Source organism: Orbicella franksi, chromosome 12, assembly GCF_964199315.1.
Source record: "Orbicella franksi chromosome 12, jaOrbFran1.1, whole genome shotgun sequence".
Classification (NCBI taxonomy): Eukaryota; Metazoa; Cnidaria; class Anthozoa; order Scleractinia; family Merulinidae; genus Orbicella; species Orbicella franksi.
This window is the reverse complement of record NC_138156.1, coordinates 23,272,359-23,288,761: the sequence shown is the minus strand read 5'-3', so window position 1 is coordinate 23,288,761 and position 16,403 is coordinate 23,272,359. Positions and strand designations below refer to the sequence as shown.

The 16,403-nt window shown below is 38.8% G+C and overlaps 1 protein-coding gene and 1 long non-coding RNA gene across 3 annotated transcripts in view; both read left to right on the top strand.

The window, feature by feature from the left end:
* LOC145464261 (uncharacterized) overlaps positions 1 to 631 on the top strand; it is a 1,197-nt gene extending 566 nt beyond the window's left edge. The window contains exon 2 of the long non-coding RNA XR_014041408.1: positions 36 to 631. This is a non-coding gene — a long non-coding RNA (uncharacterized LOC145464261). The remainder of the gene's footprint in view (positions 1 to 35) is intronic.
* A 5,377-nt stretch (positions 632 to 6,008) lies between these two features.
* Positions 6,009 to 14,016, top strand: LOC145464231 (peroxidasin homolog). 2 transcript variants are annotated; one of them, XM_081448063.1, is made up of 8 exons: positions 6,009 to 6,106; positions 6,738 to 6,783; positions 8,299 to 8,905; positions 9,550 to 9,793; positions 10,259 to 10,443; positions 11,133 to 11,425; positions 12,042 to 12,607; positions 13,129 to 14,016. In XM_081448063.1, the coding sequence occupies exons 2-8, from the start codon at positions 6,770 to 6,772 to the stop codon at positions 13,194 to 13,196; spliced, it is 1,977 nt and encodes a 658-aa protein (XP_081304189.1). In that variant the 5' UTR covers positions 6,009 to 6,106; positions 6,738 to 6,769; the 3' UTR covers positions 13,197 to 14,016. The 2 variants fall into 2 exon arrangements, with proteins under 2 accessions (XP_081304189.1, XP_081304190.1); XM_081448064.1 differs by having other exon boundaries at positions 6,012 to 6,111; positions 6,750 to 6,783.
* The last annotated feature ends 2,387 nt before the right edge of the window (positions 14,017 to 16,403 follow it).

Below are 16,403 nucleotides of genomic sequence, written 5' to 3'. Positions count from 1 at the left end.
TTGAATGCTTTCGTATGTATTTCTGACGGTTTTAGATCTACCTGCTCGATTTATATTTGCTAAGCTTCGTGTTGACAAGTCCCTCAAAATGGCGGCCAAACTTGGAGATTGCCGAAAATGAGGTAAGTTCACGGAGTTATAAAGTTTTAGTAAAGGTCGGGCCGCAAAGCTTTTTTCTGTAGTTACCTTTTCTATGGCACCTACCTCTTAGCTATGTTAGTTGGATTAGTTAAGAACGCCTCACTTTTTCAAAAATTTACTTTGAATTTGATCGGTTTTCGCGTGTGTGACTTAAACGAACCGATAAGGTGTCACTCAAGTCTTCCTGTTTGCTTGATTGAAACGTGATGTTCACGAAAGTCGCCTCGATGGATAAGATAGAGTTAATATACATGGCTGTGGTATTTGCTTTTTGCTGAGTCCCGTAGTTTTTTGTAAATTGTCCTCCAAAGTTGTCTCAAATTTAAGTCTTAAAAAGTGTCACAACAGGCCTTCGCTCGATTGAAATTTAATTTCCGTAAAACTCTGAAAAATAAAGAGATCCGATCAAACGGATTGTGGTTTTAGAATAGGTACATGAATGTCTTACAACACAAAAGAAATGAGCTAAATCTGTGTCTCAAGCAAAATCGACCGGACCGCTCTTACAGAGACACTCTCTTAAAAGCTAAACTGAAAATATGTGACTAAAGCAGAAATAATCAGCAAAGTTACGATGACGCTTTCTTTAATCAACTTGGAATAACGATTTCGATTTTGTTGATCGAGTTATCAAAACTCCTTGTCTATTTTCATTTTCGCAGTGTAAAACTTCACTATGCTTATGTTGAAGAAAGACACATGATGTTAGTAGCCTTTTTTGTGTTCGTGAAATTTGTTACAGCAGCTCAGCACAAAAGATAACGAAAGAAATCTTTGTCAAGATTTGTTGACAATTGAAAACACCGACTCGGACTTGAAAGTGCACGAACTGCACTATGCAAATGAGCTAATTGTACGCGTCAGACTTTCCTTTCAAAAACTTTTGCAAACTCACCAAACAAGCAGAAACAATAAGAAACCATCAAAACAGGTTTTGGTTATGATGAACCATTGTCTGAGAAACTCACAAATTAACTCGATACCAGAGTAGAGAGTTTTCTTGCTATATTCCAGGGGCGTAGCGTCCATATACGCACGTACGCCCGTGCGTACAGCTGAAATCTGGAAATTTTTTTTTTATTCCCTTATAGCATTTTACAAAATAGGACCGATTTTTAAATTTCGAATTATACTGGCGTTTGTGTTTGTCTTTCCAGTACCTTTCAATTACTCCATAAACAACAAGAAACGTTATTTGGCTTCCTAGACGTGTTAACTCTCTAGTTATTTTAGGAAGCCAACACCCGTCTAGCTTTAATTTTTATTTGATGCAAATGTCTTCTTTTCTAAATATAAGAGCTAATAAAGTTGTTGTTGTTGTTGTAACGTAATGGTGGATTGAAACGAAAAAAAAAAGCTCCATCCCCTGTGGTCCTCGCCTTTCCCCAATCCCCTGTCCCGGGTTATTTTTGAAGGAGAGATTACCTTTAAATGCTATGTGGCTTCAGAAATAATTGCACTCAACTCAGAACAGGAATATATACATGCAAAATGCAACTGAAGTCATTGACTGTGTAAATCCTCAAAATCCCAAGAAACAATTAGAAGACGATCCAATGACTATCTCTGCGAGTTGAAATTCACAATTTATCACAGTATTACCTGACACAGTTGTATCATGGCTCGAAAATCCATACATGATTACTTTAACGTGATCAACAAGACCACTGAACAAAGTGCAAATGCTGAAGGTCGAGGCTAACTCAGCGTCTTCATGCTGGAAGAGTCTGTATCTTCCCTTTTTAGACCACCTCATCAACCAGCTTGATGAGCAATTAGTCAAACCTCTCCCTGGCTTCCAAGCGCAGCTTCTTATTCCTGGTAAGTTGTGTATATATATAAGCTAGTAATAGGGATGCCGCAGGAAAAGGTGACAGTTTGAGAACAGAACAGAGAAACGAAGCCGCGGGCTTAAAAGCTACATAAGTTGTTTACCCTACTGACGGCAAAGAGATCACTGCTCCTATGCTGTTAGCATTAAACAACATTAATTCGTTGATTCTATATTCCAGCGAAGCTCACTGAACTAACAGAAAGAGCCGTTAATGACATATTCAGCTGCTTCGCCAGTGACATGGAAATCTCTAAGGGCGAATTCAAATCCGAGGTCAAAAGATGGAGGCAAAAGTGAAGTGTGTGGAATAGATGGTAATGTGAAGCTGAAGACTTTGGTTGAGTCCCTTGATCATGGCAACCCTCAATTCAATCCCGGAGATTATGTTGCTAAGATAACATTGTCGACGTATCCTGTGTCAACTTGCACTGCTGAGCGTAGTTTCAGCAGTATGAAGAGATTGAAAACGCCCTTACGAAGTACCATGACAGACGGGAGATTGAGCTCTATAGCAATTTTACACATTCACAAGCACAAGGACGTTGACCTTAATGATGTTATAACAGAGTTCACCCGTCTTAAGGGTAGACGTCTTGCCCTTTGCTTGTAAACCCCCTGTTTTTACCATTGTTTTACCTCATTTTTTTGATGTAGGTTACCGAAAACTCTAGAGATGGGTAAAATAAACAACTAACTACTGCATTTTCCGTCGCATTTATTTACAAAAAAGTTCCGCGGAAATAGCTGGAAATGGCATTTCCGAAACCCTAAATTTCACAATTTTCTGTGGGAGCATGCCCCCAGATCCCCCTAGTTTGGGGCCTTCGGCGCTTGCAATTTCCGCGCTGTGCGTACACCTTCAAAATCTCACGCTACGCCCCTGTATTCTTAAGTCAGAACAAACGCAAAAACATACAAGTAAGCTTACAACTAGCGTGAGCAGATCTTATTATTCATTCCCAGCGCGAGATTGAAGTCTTGTTTTCGACCCTGAAAAACCCACCTTTTCCGTTAGCTCAGAGCATAAAACGACATATAAGCGCCCTGGTTCGTATTCCCTGCCTTATTCCCTGCCATCGCTGTGAAAAATACGGAAGAGAATATCTCAACTCTCACCATTTGATCACGCAACGTGACAACATCCACGCGAGAGCCCCCGACATGTGGGTGAATCCGCGCGGATATATGACGTCAGGATGGCGCAATTTGTTCTAAAAATAGAAAAATTGTCCCATATCATAGGTACGCGCGAAACCCGAGACTTACGGTCTCCGTCCCCGATTATGGCTCCTGGTTTGGCGCAGAAATTTGACTAAGAGACATTATTGGTTTCGTGTTTGGTTGTTGAGCTGTTATTAGCGATTCCAACTTTTGAAAGCGTAAACGGCGTGGATGACATCAATTTCAGTGACGAAGAGATCCTTATAACGCTTTTAGAGGTCCAAGAAAAAGTCTTAATGATGATAAAAAGATCCATCAATTTAACAGAGCAAGCCACTTTCATCATCCACAAATCAATGCCGATCTAAAATCTGAACAACAGACGCATATCTTGGCAATGAATACGAGAAAACTTGCTGATGCACACGACTTAAGCAGTTGGGAAATTTTTCAAGTTTTAATTCACAACTGTTTAAGTTGTGTACACAACTGCGGTGATCAATCATATCTTCATATCATGATCATTCTCCGCAGTTCAAATATATGAACTTTCATGTATTCACTTGTATTCTTCACCTTCTACAGGTATATTACAAACTCACAAAGTGGCCAGGTCCCAGTTGGCTTGATAGCTCAGTTGGTAGAGCACTACACCAGTATCGCAGAGGTCATGGGTTCGAATCCCGTTCAGGCCTGAATTTTTTTCAGGCTATAATTTCACAACTGCTTAAGTTGTGTGTATAACTGCGATGATCAATCATATCTTCTTACTAGATAACTATTGCCCAACAAGTCCTGCTTGTTCGTTAAGTTATTCGACATTTTGTACAATGTCGTGACATTATAAATTTCTGCCAAGCTTCTAGAAGAATACGTGTAATTACGGCCTCTTACATTATTCACTCATGCCTGAACAAATAGTGGGATGTCGGTGAAGCCAAAAGCTGAAGGATACCGTGCCTTTACAAATTGAAAAAATAAATAAGCAATGTAAAAGTGGAAGATATGTTTGCATTTCAGGACCAACTCCCAACAATCTTAGGTATTCTCGCTCTGGCCATTTGAAAGGCTTACTACTACATGCAAATACCGAAAATGACGTATAATAAAAGTGATATCTAAAGCCCGAATATGAAATAATAATTTTCAAAAAAGATGAAATAAACTACGACGAAAAACTTTAGTATACACACGCAAAAACTGAATTCCACCATTTAGATTTTCGGCAATTTATTTTGAGACATGTGTAGCTTTTACTTTCAGGAAGAAAATCTTGCAAAGTAGGCACTATTACACAGTCGAGGAACTACACCAATACATGTTAGTCCATCAGTCTCCGACGTGGGTTAATGACGTCAACATGATTCAGTGAATATTTGAGCTAGAACGGTTTTCAAATGAGTGTCGTAAAACCAAAACAATTACTTACCAATTAGACTACTCAGCCAATCTCAAACCGTAGTAAAACCAAAACCAAAACTAAAGTAATTGTCTAATTACTTTCCACACTCAATTGAAATCCGCTCTATGACGTATAATTACATCGATAATTGAAATAAGCAGAATGGTTTTACCCCTTGTTTGAACATCCTGTGCAAGTTTGGAATCAACCCAGATCGAATAACAGTGTTATAGCAATGTCCTTTTAATCGGAGTGTTCATCCGACAATATCTACAAAAACAAACCTGCGTTTCCGCTTAAAACCCTCAATAGTTCAGCTGGTTCATTCTGGTCGCGTGACCCGTGCCGAAAGGGAAACTCAGTTACGTAACAGACCAACCACATAGTTTTCAAAAACTAATTTGTTAGTTTGTTATTGCACTGTTTAAGGTACAACTTCGAGAAAACATAATGACTGAAAGATACATCGCAATAAAGAAACAAAACTGCTAAGCTCTTTAATAACAAATGGAAATGCCTTATATCAAAAGATTTTGTTCCAGGAATTTTGTCACCACCAACGTCTCAATAGGACTAATTAATGTAACTACATTGTGTCAACGTTCTCGTGTTTTTAAAATTTCTCTTCAGTAGCACCTAGAATTAATTGATTTGTTTATCTAGTGTAGTCCTCAGAGTGCTGTGATTTTATTTCATGGTATTTACTTTGCTGCTGATGTTTGTTTTTTTTTTTACGTTAAGTGTATTTTTTTATATGAAAAAAATAATAATAAAATGATAAAAAGAATTGTTATATTGCCTTCTGAAAGCAAAACTGCTCTCATAATGTGTCAATTACGTACAAAGAGATATATTCTTGAACTGATATCACCGACCGGATTCAGGATTAAGCATGCGCACAACATCAACATACGAAGACACGCGTAAATTAAACCCAAAGTGGATGTTGTTACGTAACTCACTCCTTCGAGTCAGAACCAGCTTTGAAAAGAAAAGAAAAGAAAAGAAAACCAATAACAGCAAATAAATACCAAAATAAACGCACGGACAATTCTTTCGTTTCACAGGTTTTTGGGGTTTTGACTTTTTGTGGCAAACGCCCTCATCACGCGCTCATAACATCGTTCTAAGTTATAAAACAAAACACTTTCTTTTGTTCTTGATTAGAGAACTTCAAAGTCCACATAACCATTGGCATTGCGGTTTCAGCAATATCATAATTGCTGTATCGATTTCCATTTTGTCATGATACAAAGAACATTAAAGTGATTTCGTCGCAAAAAACAAACAAATCAGGGTGATATTGCTTTCAGCTACATGTTACCGCTTGCGTGAAAATCTGAAAATAGTTCTGCACGGACCACGGGCAACTTTAGATATCGGCTTTAAAGTGTAAAGTGCTTTTGTTATTTGATGACTAAGGACTGTCAATACTTTGCACACCGTCTCAAATAAAAGGGAACACGATCAACTCATTTCACCACAGCAAGCGACGTTCTCCGCTGAAGATCTGAGCTTCTTGACGGAATCGTTCTGTTCTCTCTTGAGTTCTCCTCTCCAAGTAACAGGTATTGTACGATTACATATATACACGATACATTTTCTTAGTCTGATGTTAAAGTTGAAATTTCTGTTGTAGAAGCAAGGAAAAAGTAATAAGTGCGACTAAAGAGGCTTGTAGCGCGAAACATATATATATATATATTTTGGTTCGCCAGAATGTTTCCTTTAAAGGGCATGAGAATTCATGGAAGTTTTAATCTTCCCCTTGATTCATTTATTCATGTTTTATCTTACTTTGTAACTTTACTTCCACATTTGTAGCCCTTGTTTTTGAGTTCTCAATTCGCTAACTTCAAACAGTGGCCCTTGCAAGCGAAGGCTATTTTGTTTTCTCTGGCCACCTTTAAGGGGCTCTAACAAATGACAACTTTGTTCCTTTTACTTCTTTGAGTAATGTGAGGGGTAAATGATTGTTAATGAAACGAAAAAGTGCCTTAGTCTTTTTAATTTAGACTTAAATCATAGCAAACTCGGGCTAAAACTAGCAGTTTGCCGAAGTTGTGTCGATGGTTTTAGCCTGTATTTCGCGTGGTTAATGTCACATACTGTTTCAGTGACCCACTCATGGCAATATAGAATGCAGGTATTATGAATTAGTTTGCCAGTATTGATGTAATACTCTCTATGATTCGACAGGTGAAAAGTGAGAGCCATTAGCCAAAAGCAAAATGTACACCACAAGGTATGTTTAAGTTACGATGAATAAATCGATGTTATCTTGGTGATACCGCGCAGTATCGCTAACGTTCAACTTAGACGTTTTTGAGTCGAACTAGCCAACATCTCACAGCTCCATGCCCCAAGGTTCCTTGTGTGTTTAAATGAAAATAGTATACGAAGTTGTTTTGCCTTGAAATAAAGAGTATACAGTATACGATGGGTCACCATGTCGGTATATTGTGCTCAAAATGCAGAACAGGACTAAAATCCCATACTTACATCGTTTGAAGAAATATCACAAAAGTCCTTTCGGTTATGCCTCGATAGGTTTAGATGCTTTTGCTTAATCCAAACATGCGTGTTGACATTATACGCCGAAAACACAAAACTAGTGCTCCAATAAACTAAGCACAAATGTAAAGCAACTAGTTAAATAGCCCCCTCTTACAGAGTAACTGTCGCTCCTAGAGCTGTAAACACCATTAAATTCAGACCGAACTTTCTTTGACCTTCTGCGACCGGGAGTTGGAGGAGGGAATCTCCGCCTCCCTTCCCCTCACCTCTCCCTTTCTTCTGTTACTTCAAGAATATTTAATAATAATAAAACTTACGGGATATATCGTTCGTCCGTACAATTTTCTCTTAGCAAAAGCAGTATGGGATGATCACATCATATGACATGATAACTACGGCATGTTATTCATGCGGGTCCCATCTTGGATTCGCCACCGTTTTTTGTTCAAAGACCCTACCACTAGACACGGAACGGAGAAATGCTACTATGAAGTCCTAAAACTTTCAAAATAACTGTATGAAAGTTACATTTTGGTAATACGGACAAGAAAATTCCAAAATTGGATAAATACAGGTGGTCAAAGTTTAGTTGCCGTGGAACATTAAGTTCGTCCATCTACCGAATTATGATCCATTAACATTTTTATTCACTCAGTCTTTCCTTCTTTATTGTCTTCCTTCCTCCTATCTGTCCTTCCTGTCGGTAGTATAATTAACACTTATTCCACGACCAAGCCTTTAATATGAGATGATAGATAACCAACAAGGTGTGTAACCAACGCCGAGATGGCTATAATCATCACGTTACCAACAATGGTGTTTTAAATGGCCCTAAACTGTGGAAAAATTAAACTAAAATAAAAACTGAAACGCTCCGAACATTTACGCGTATACTTCCCATATTTATAGAGCGGGTTATTACTGCTCATATACCATGATGGCCGCTAAGCCAAAGAAAACTCTTGAATTACATTGTTCCATGATCCAGTTTTTAATAACGATAGTTACCACTTATTATTGTTATTTTGTCATATATTATAAGACATGGTAACATTTAAGACGTCATAATAATAATAATAATAATAATAATAATAATAATAATAGTAGTAGTAGTAGTAATAATAGAAAAATATAACTAATCTTAAAAGGCATATATTATATGAGCCGATGATAATTTGTCATGGAGCCTATAAATACACTGTGATGTTTAACTTTCAATTTGTCACTCTTTTCTCTATTGCAGCTTTCTCTTTGGAATGCTACTTGTCATTGGCTGGTATGAAACGCCTCAAGCGCAAGTTTCTTCTTCTGGGCAACTACTGCTGGATACGCTGAACCTCACAAACTGCGAGGTTTCACTCGCCAAAAGATTATTATGTCTTAAACACGGCAAGTATCGCACGTTTGATGGCACATGCAACAATCTCTGCAACATTACAACCGGAGCCGCCTTTACACCGCATCGTCGTCTCCTTCCCGATGCGTATGAGCCAGACTTCCAACCTCGACAATTCTCGACCTTCCTAGCACCCTCCGGCGAACCATTTCCCCTTCCAAATGCAAGACAAATTAGCAAGAAAGTGTTTGACAGTGTTGAAGCCCAAGCCGATTTTACCCACTTGGTAATGACGTGGGGTCAATTTTTGGACCATGACCTCACGCTAACTGAGTTTACTGTAGGGGTGGACCCACAGACCGATTGTGGCGGGAGCCAGGACGCTTGTCCCAGCCTGTTTGATAAGCCTGACTGCTTTGGAGTCAACATCACCAGCGGGAATAATCTATTGAGTGATGTTAACGCAAAATGTACTCCTCTCGCCAGGTCAGAACGGGACGATAATGGCAACCAGGTCAGTTGTTATCCTTGATGATACATAGGACAGTTTCTAATCTTCTGAGATCACACATTGGTCAGTTTCTTTTTCTAAATTACACGCAGTTCATATATGGTCAATTTTCTTATCATATGTGCCTAATAGATCAGTTACTTAATCATGACTTCACATAATGCACATGTCATGCAGGCCACTTTGGTTTCACAGAGTCGAATAAGAAAAAAAACAAACATTCATAGAACAAAGTGGCTAGACAAAGAAAGACTTCAGCAAACGTTAACTACACTAGCTTCTCGCAAGATTTTAATGACCGCATTAAATAATACTTGAAATAATATTATGCTACTCAGTAGCTAGTTATCTTTAAGGGCAACGTGAAAAGGGATAGCTATACTATCATCTATTTAATAAAGCTACTGTGTGAATACATCTTCCTTCAAAAAGTAAGTAGTAACAAAGTTCTGATAAAGAAAAAAAATAGATCATTTTGGGTAAGCTTGCCATGTTATTAGTTATCTCCCCTGTTAAGACTTAGGGATTGGTGGAAATCGTTGTATTCTATGTAATTCTGCAGTTTCTTTGGATTATAAACAGTTTAGCGTGCTTAGCAAAATGAATAGTTGTCTCTAACCTAAATAAACTAAATTTTTCTACTACAGATAAACGAGATAACCTCTTACCTTGATTCATCAAATGTGTACGGCTCAGATCTCGAAAACGCGAACAGCCTTCGCAAATTCACAGGGGGAGAACTTCTGGTTGAAGCCTTTCCTGACATTTATCAATTACCAGTTCTACCGGCGGCTGAATCTGCGGGCGGTGAAGCAGGCTTCTGTAGATCCGAAAATGTTACAGCTGAACCTTGTTTCAGAGCTGGTGATCCTCGGGTGAATGAAAATCAAGGTGGGAGAAATAAAAGACGTAACTGAACTTAGCGATAAAGTTGAGGTTCATAATAAAACTGAACAATGAAACACAAATACCTTGTAGTACTCACCGGCAGGTATACATAAATTCTCAATCACTGTATTTGAAGTCATAAATGACAAATGAACTAGTTTATTTGAATTTGGCTTGCAGCGGTTTGCAGATGAGTTACGTAAAACCAAAATCAAAGTTATCATTTTAGCCAATCACAAATGACACAGACAATATAGTGGACCAATCAAAACTCGAAGTACGTGCATGTAGCTGACGCGAAGCGCGCGGGAAAACATGAGCGAGCGAGTGACGATTGGTTTTGGTTTCACTTCTGATTAAATGAAAAAGTGGCGCAAGTTTTGTAAGCCAATCGGGTGGCGTAGTAATGCAAAAATGAATTTTTACTTAACTTTACTTAAATAACCATTCTGTTCTCTTGTTTGACAGCTTTAATGGCAATGCACGCTCTGTGGGCTCGTGAACACAACCGTATTGTCAATATCCTACACTTATTAAATCCATGGTATGATGACGAGAAACTGTATCAAGAGGGACGCCGAATCGTTGGTGCCTGTATGCAACACATTACATATAATGAATGGTTGCCAACACTCATTCCCAGTCTAGCTTTGGTAAGACCCAGATGGAAGAACATAATGTAATAATTCGCCCTTTCCTTCCTCAATAGGAAAAAAATCGTAGACATATATTTATTTGTAACTTCTGAATTATAAGGAAGTTCTGTTCAAAGGGTTACTTGATCACAAAAAGGACTCATCCACAAACTTAAAGTGGTACTATGATCAAATTTTACCTCTTGAACTTTTAGCTTAATCACATAGAATTCCACGAAAGATAAAAAACGCCGTTTACCGTTTGCAAATGTCTGCATTGGTCCCTGAGATATTTAAGTTTAAAAATGTGTAAAATATGTAAATCAGCAAGTTATGCACTTCCAGTCAGTGTAACATGTAGAAAGTACTCAGCCGTGACTGCATTAGACTGGTCTCCTTCGGACATTCCGTAGGCTTGTTTCGTGCTTTCGGCAAAACTTCGCCCCTGCACCATATCTCAGCGAGACACGCCAAAGCATGAATCAATTGCTGAATTTTATTTTGATCCGGGACGCTCCAAGTGAATGGATATTAACAATGGCGTACACACCTGCGAAACCTATTTAGCATCAGCAGTACACCGTACAATCTAAGAGATTCTGAGATCAAACTAGACTTGCCCAAGCCGCGCACGAACTACTGCATGCAAGCGTGGCTTTTCTCCAAGTGAATGGATATTAAGAACAAACGACCGTTTTCTGTTTCAGAGGGAAGAAGCAGGAGTTGCGTTGGAGTCACCTGGAACACTCTTTGGCGGTTACGATCCTTTCACAAAGGCTTCAATGTTCAACGTATTCTCTACGGCTGCCTTAAGAATAGGCCACACTCTGATTCGGGAAACCTTTACATTGGCGAATGGAGTTCGTCCAGGGAACCGCCTGAATGAATCTGTAGTCACGTTTTTTGACCCAGCAGTGCTCTACGAACTAGAGTTAGGAGTCAATCCCTATACAGGCATATATCTTGGATTGGCTTTGGAAAGAGCCCTCGATTTTGATCGGTATGTCTTTGCTTAGCCTTGGTTTGTAAGACAAAGTAAACTGATTGACAATCGCAAAGCAAAAACTTCATTTCTCGATTGTCTTTCAGCAGCCCTTGAACTGTAACTTAAATTAAAAGTGAGGGTGATTTAAATGCAATACAGTACTTCTCAAAGAGATCTTCTGACTAAAAGACACTATTCCTCCAAACTGTTAAACGTTGACCTCACTCGGTCAGTGAGCGTCTTATAACATGACAAATTTTGTATGCGCGCGCGTGTGCGTGAACTTTTCATTTGTGAGGGTGTTGACTTTGTTTCTGCGCTTCCTGTGTAAGTTTCCTAATGAATAGTTTTGCATCTTACAACTTGGTCAGTATAGTAACTTCGCTGTCAGAATGTTCCTTCTCTGTCGTTAACGTGCATCGATTTTTCAGGGCCTTACCCGTAAATTAAGTTATTTTGATAACAGCAGCTGTTGAAAGGGCACCAAATTCATGAGTAGATTTGTTTAAAAAAATATAATGATCTTAATAGCAAGTTCCGACTTGCATGCACAACATTCTCCAAACAGTTGAAAACGATTGTCCAAAAAAATCGCATTTGACAATAATTTAGTGATTTTTCCTTCTCGTAGGAACATTGCTTTGGCAGTGTTGGAAAACCTGATAATACCAGGACCAGGTGATGGCTTTCGTGGTGACCTTGCTGCTATAAACATGCAGCGTGGACGAGATCATGGCTTACCAGGGTATATCCAGTTTTCAACACTTTGTGGTGGTCCTGCAGCTACAGGTACAAACTTCAATGATCTTACAGATATACCATTTGCTCAGCGGGTAAGACTGGAAGGTACTTACCGAACTGTCGAGGACATCGATATATTTGCGGGAATATTGAGTGAAAACATTCTAGCAGGCAGTGCGTTGGGACGAACCGCCACCTGTCTGCTTCTCACACAGTTTAACAACACGCGCCGTGGTGATCGCTTCTGGTATGAGAATGACGACCCTCTCACAGGATTTCCCATAAAACAACTGGACGAGATAAGAAACTGTAATCTAGCTCGAGTGATATGTGACAACTCAGACGGCGTTTTCACTATTCAGCCCAAGGTTTTCATGCGAAGGCTTAGGGATACTCCAAATGATGATGTGCCCTGCAGCGATTTGCCTTATGTCGACTTGGAAGTTTTTAAAGAGAGTGAGTACTTTTTGCTATTTGCTATTTGTATTCCGGACATTCTATTAAGATGGTAAAGAATTCTTTTTTTTTTCTTACAATATTTTGAAAATGTTTCTGCAAATTACTTTGGGAGTAAACATTCCATCAAACTTGTCTTAAAAGTTACCGTGGCAAAGTTTGCACCGTCTTATGAAACCTAGGCGTTTACAATCTCGGATGTAATGTGCAGCGTCTTATAAATGGTCGACAGTAATTTAGAAGTAGAACATTCAAAGATTCAAAAGAATAGCCCGCATCTCTCTTCTTTCCCTCCTCCAGATGTAACGGGCGATAATCGAAACGTGTGGGACATGAGCTCGCTGACACAGACTTAAGGCTCGCGAAAAGAAAACGGTAGCTGTAATATTTCCTTCTGCTCCCTTTCCGCGCTGTCAATCACCAATAACATAAAATATTAAAATTCTCGGGAAGCCGGCGATAGTTTATAGTGCAGAACAAGTACTAAGTGAAATATTGATTTGTTATGTCTTGATATCTAGGTCCCAAATATTCCGGTGCTCCTAAATTTTCCCGGAGTGGTGGTTTTGGCGGAAATGTCGCTGCTTGAAGTATTCCCAGGGATCCATTCTTGAATTTGCGCCATGCAAGGTTTTGTTTTAGTTAGTCAAAAACGATGTAGTTGATGTTAATAATGAATGTAACACGCCTGAGTTACAACCTACGTGGCCGTCGAATAGCTAGTTATATAACCAATATTATAATTGATAAAGGATTAAATTGCCTTGTTAGTCAATAAGTATAAGCAGTCATTAATTGTAATATCAATCGATCCTTCCCTTTTTAGGGAACGTACGATAAATTGTTTATAAAATAAAGGGCAAAAGTTGATGTGTTCCAGCATCGGTTGACGGTGGACAATGCATTTGAAAAAATATATGATATGATGCCGGACCTCTTGAAAAACTCGATAAACTTCGTACGTCCTCGGATAGACTTTCTGACGTTTCTGATTATCTTAAACAGTCTTGAAAAATCTATTTATACCTCAGAACATTCGGACATCTTAGGTCCACAATGAAAAAACTTGAGTACAAACGTCGTCCTTTAGAGCCACTCCTGATTCAGTGATTATATATATATGTTCCAAATTCGATCGCTTCAAGCGTGAAACTCGAGTAACTGTAGGTTCTATCTTAATGTTTTTTTAGTAATTTTACCCTCTATGTTATAAAGGAAAGTCGCTGCCGAAGAATTTTTTGTCATTTTCAATACCTAGTTTTGGAATGTTAATCTAATAGAGAAGCATGTACAAAAACTCTATGAAAGTGGCAATAAACTTAAGCAACTTTATACTGTGAGTTCTTCTATGTGTGAACATGCATGAGTTACTGTGCAATTCATACCCCACTCCTCTCTAACCCCGCCCCCGCACCTCCCCCCCTCCCACCCCTAAGCGAAGTCATTTGCGAGTTTCTCCTTCTAAAGTTGCTATCAATATCGATTATATTGATATTCCTGCATGGTGTAAGGAGGTGATTCGTTCCTTTGGGTATCCCCTTTAAAAAGATATATTTTCGACAAAGGGGAAGAAATAGTTTACTTCAATGACTCCAGAGACGACTGATCTAAAATGAGAACAAAGTGACTCTTTATTATCTTATCAATGCTTCGTTTTTTATGCATGGCGATGTGAGATCGAGTATGATGGTCAGAAAACGTTGCAGTCCAAATAGAAACGTAAAAAAATTCATTGTTCAGTCTTGATCTACGTCTACCAAATAACTTAAAAACAGTGCCTACTTTTGTTAGTGGACAAACGTTCTGCGCATCACGTAAGGCGTGGTTTATTTTAAGCGCCACACGCACGCTGCGGTTGACATTAGGGAGTTTACGAAACCACGACGGCGACGCCGAGGACAACGTCGATTAATAAATGAATTTATATTTTACCTACGAATCTAGCGATACTCTAAAGTCATTTACTTTGTTTATCACTGTCAAAACTATCGCAAAACTAAATCCGGAACAGCGATAAATTTGAAATAAGAATTTAAAAAAATTGGCCGTCGTGGTTTATGTTCTCCAGACAACATAAAATTTGGTCATCTCACGTTGCTGTCTTGCAGAGAAATGCAGACGGCAGAGAAATGTACCAGGAATTATAACGCACGTGCACAGCCATTGTACTGCTCAATTCTTTTGTTCAGTGGCGTTCCTGTTGCCGTTGCCGTCGTGGTTCCGTAAAATCCTTAATTGACGCAGTCAACCACGCAAGCAAGTATACGACTGATGATGAGGAAAATTTTCCTACTGTGACCAAATCAAGTTTAATGAACATGTACTTAAACCAGGAATACCAGAATAGCAGCATATAGCTAACTACCAACAGTTAACGTCTTCCACCTGAAAAACTAGCTGCTATCTGTCGAAAATTATACTAAAATCCAACTGTAAACATGTACCTGCAGATGGCGTCGTGCGCGCGGAAAACAAGTGCGAGATATCAAATGTTTTACTTACTGGGAGGTGACAGAAAAAAAAATGTAACGGGCACCGTAAAAGGTTTCAAACAAGATCAATAACTATAAAAAACGCGTGGTTACCCCTATATTTTATGGTATGAAATGAAAGTTGCAAGCCTATTTAACACGTCATTAGTTTCGGGTTGTGCGCAAAAGGTATTTAGACTGTATTTTAGCTGAAACAGAGGAAGGCTGTCAGAGACACTAAAAGCGTTGTTGCAACGATTTTGTCATTAAAAACATATCAAAAATGGTTTTATGTTACAATTTACCATGCTGTTTTAAGATCTTTAAAAATATGTTTGCTTTTCTGTATGTAAAGGCGAATTCTAAGGAAATCTGTGTATAAATTTTTCACAGAAATGCTGATGTCAGCATTTTTATTGAGTTTCAAGGCTAATTATCTCGAAAAAACGCTTGGCCGGCAGGCTACCCCAATTTTTGTTTGTGGATTCCAATAGCGCTTGCAAAGATCTAATTTTCCTAATCTGGCGCAAAAACCTTTGTATTTAGTAAGCACCGTCCTTAACAGAGGCTTGAATTTAATGAACCTTGGTCATTGCAAGTTGTTATAATAAAGTTTCATTATAACGCGCGCTCTGATTGGCTCAGTGAAACACCATGCAGGGTAAACTGAAGTTTGAATTTTTTGCTCCGGCATTTTGACAAATTTGACCAAAATAAATCGTTCCCTATGACTCAGACAAACGTAATCCAAACATGCTCACTGTTGTCTGCAATAAACACAGTTTGGAGGCCATTGTTAACAATCACCGGACCAATTTTTCAAACGGACCACTTTTTTACACCTCTCACCAAACGATTGAGCCCTTCATGTCAGCTCGTATCGGCACTAATTAGATCATTACGCAATATTGAATATTAAATATTTTCTAGGTATTACTTCCGTGACATGAAACTATGGTTTTGTCAAACACCTAACCCGCCTCGCATGCCAGTGTTCTACACGCTTACAAATTTCACAAACCAACTCCGGTTGGAAGACCCATAATATCAGGGTGTGATGGTCCGACAGAGAGACTGTCTGCATTTGTAGACAAACTCCTTCAACCCATAGCAAAAGAACAGGAGTCATATCTTAAAGACTCGACGGACTTCATCAATTTCATAGAAAAAACGAGAGTACCAGGGAACGCTATCCTTGTTTCAATGGACGTGACAAGCCTATACACAAATATACCTCAAGAGGAGGGGATAGAAACGGTATGCAACGCATACGAATCTTACTATAAAGGAGAATCCCCCATCCCAACACAATATCTTAAAAGAGC